The sequence below is a fragment of the Rutilus rutilus genome (genome assembly GCF_951802725.1).
Source record: "Rutilus rutilus genome assembly, chromosome: 8".
NCBI classification, from domain to species: Eukaryota; Metazoa; Chordata; class Actinopteri; order Cypriniformes; family Leuciscidae; genus Rutilus; species Rutilus rutilus.
The window spans coordinates 8,655,747-8,657,545 of NC_140222.1; the positions used below are offsets into that span (position 1 = coordinate 8,655,747).

The 1,799-nt window shown below is 43.4% G+C and overlaps 1 protein-coding gene across 1 annotated transcript; it reads right to left on the reverse strand.

Annotated features, from left to right (window-relative positions):
* On the reverse strand, positions 1 to 1,376 carry LOC311295588 (uncharacterized protein; the record flags this gene model as incomplete). Its single annotated transcript, XM_084417053.1, has 2 exons — positions 1,312 to 1,376; positions 1 to 985 (listed from the first exon to the last, which is right to left on the reverse strand). Exon 2 carries the CDS (start codon positions 943 to 945, stop codon positions 1 to 3), a length of 945 nt encoding a protein of 314 aa, XP_084273179.1. The 5' UTR covers positions 946 to 985; positions 1,312 to 1,376.
* Positions 1,377 to 1,799: the final 423 nt, after the last annotated feature.

The following is a 1,799-nucleotide window of genomic DNA, read 5'->3' on the forward strand; positions in this document are numbered from 1 at the left end:
TCAGTAAGATCTTTTGGACACAGACAAGTACTTCTGCATGTACACTGTAAAGTAAAACTGGTCCACCCTCTCTCTGATGACTGCTTTTACCTCCGGGTCAAACTGGATACGCTCCACCAGCATGTCTTCCTGAGCACAAACCACAAAATCACACCATTGCAGGCCAGTGATCAACAGTTGACCCTGCACCTGCCAGTAGTAAGAGTGGCTTTTACGAAGAGCCAAAGTGCCATCCTGCATTTTAAGGTATTTACAGTCCACATAGTTCTTCACATTAGGGCACTTTATCTCAACCAGTCCAAACGGTGGCTGTGCGAATGGATCAAAAATCAAGTCATCTGGCGAGGCACCAAGCCAAGGGGCATCAGGGTGGATGACGAGGCCACAGGGTGTGTAGTTGACATTTTTTATCTGACAGTACTCCCTTGCCACTTCAAACTCCATGTCTGCACCTCTTCTCATTTCTGCAGTCTGCCTTGTTCCTTTGAGGACTCTTTCTGCAAGAGACTCTGCAGAGCTCTCTCCCCTCACAAAACACACCTCTCTAAAACGTGAGGAGGTGATCCTAGGCCTGCGGAGCTGATGCCACTCCTGGTCTGCTGCCTGCTCTCTTGTCGCTGCCTCAATCTTATAGGCCATGTCCAGTGTAACATTCAAGCTTTTAAGGTGGAAGTGCTCCTCCTCAGTGCACACATGCACACAGTCTGTCGGGGCAAGCCTGTACTCCCCAATAGGCAGCGGTGGGTAAGGTGGAGGATCCTGGTGCATCTTGACTGACTTTGTGGCCAATACAGGCTGCTGGTACGAGAGCACACTGCCCCTTTGTGCTAAGCCAAAAGCTGTCTCAACAAGGGTCTTCTCGTCACTGATGCCCATAGTTGCTGCTAGAGGTTTCTCTCTAATGCTAAAGTCTTTGTACATGTCTTCCATCAGTAGTAAAGACATGTCTAGTGGGTCCCCAACCAAGCCCTTGTAGAGTGTACTCCTGTGAAAGAATGTAATAGTGTAATGTAAAGAATGTAATAGTGTTAGTAATCTTAGTTTTTAGTAGTTTAATTAGTGTTAGTAATATTTGCAGGTTACTGACACCTATGGAATCTTTCTTTTTATTTGTGTGTGTGTGTGTACACATAAGTCTGTGTGTGTGTATACTGTATGTATGTATATGTGTACATAAGTGTGTGTGTGTACACAAGTCTGTGTGTGTATAATGTATGTATGTATATGTGTACATAAGTGTGTGTGTGTGTGTATACATATGTAGACTGTATGATGCAGTAATTGCAATAGCATCTCACTACTGTACTTCACCTGACTCCTCCTTCTGTGAGCCGGTTGAGTCTTGGTTTGCTGATGACCGTTTTGTCTATTGGCCCAGGTTTCACTCCCTGACAAAAAAAAGGACAAACAACATACAATCTTAACAATAGGAGACAATAAAATTGAAAGGACCCCCCCCACACACACACACACACAAATTAATACATATGTATACTTAAATATCACTAATGCCAGGAGTATTATTATTAATAATAACAATAATAATGTTTTTTTCTATAGCGCCTTTCTGAGGACTCAAGGTCACTTTACAATACCAGTAATTACAAATACACATAACATAGAAATGATATATAAAATGTGAAGGAGAACATAGTAGAAGAGGGACAGTATTAGGCCTAGGAATTGTGTCTAAACACTTACTGCGGTTTTGGGCTTGTGCCATCGCTGCTCTGTTTCAGTGCAGGTGTGGACAGGTGGCACAACCTGCACATTCAACTGTGAATAGTGTGCCGTTTGAA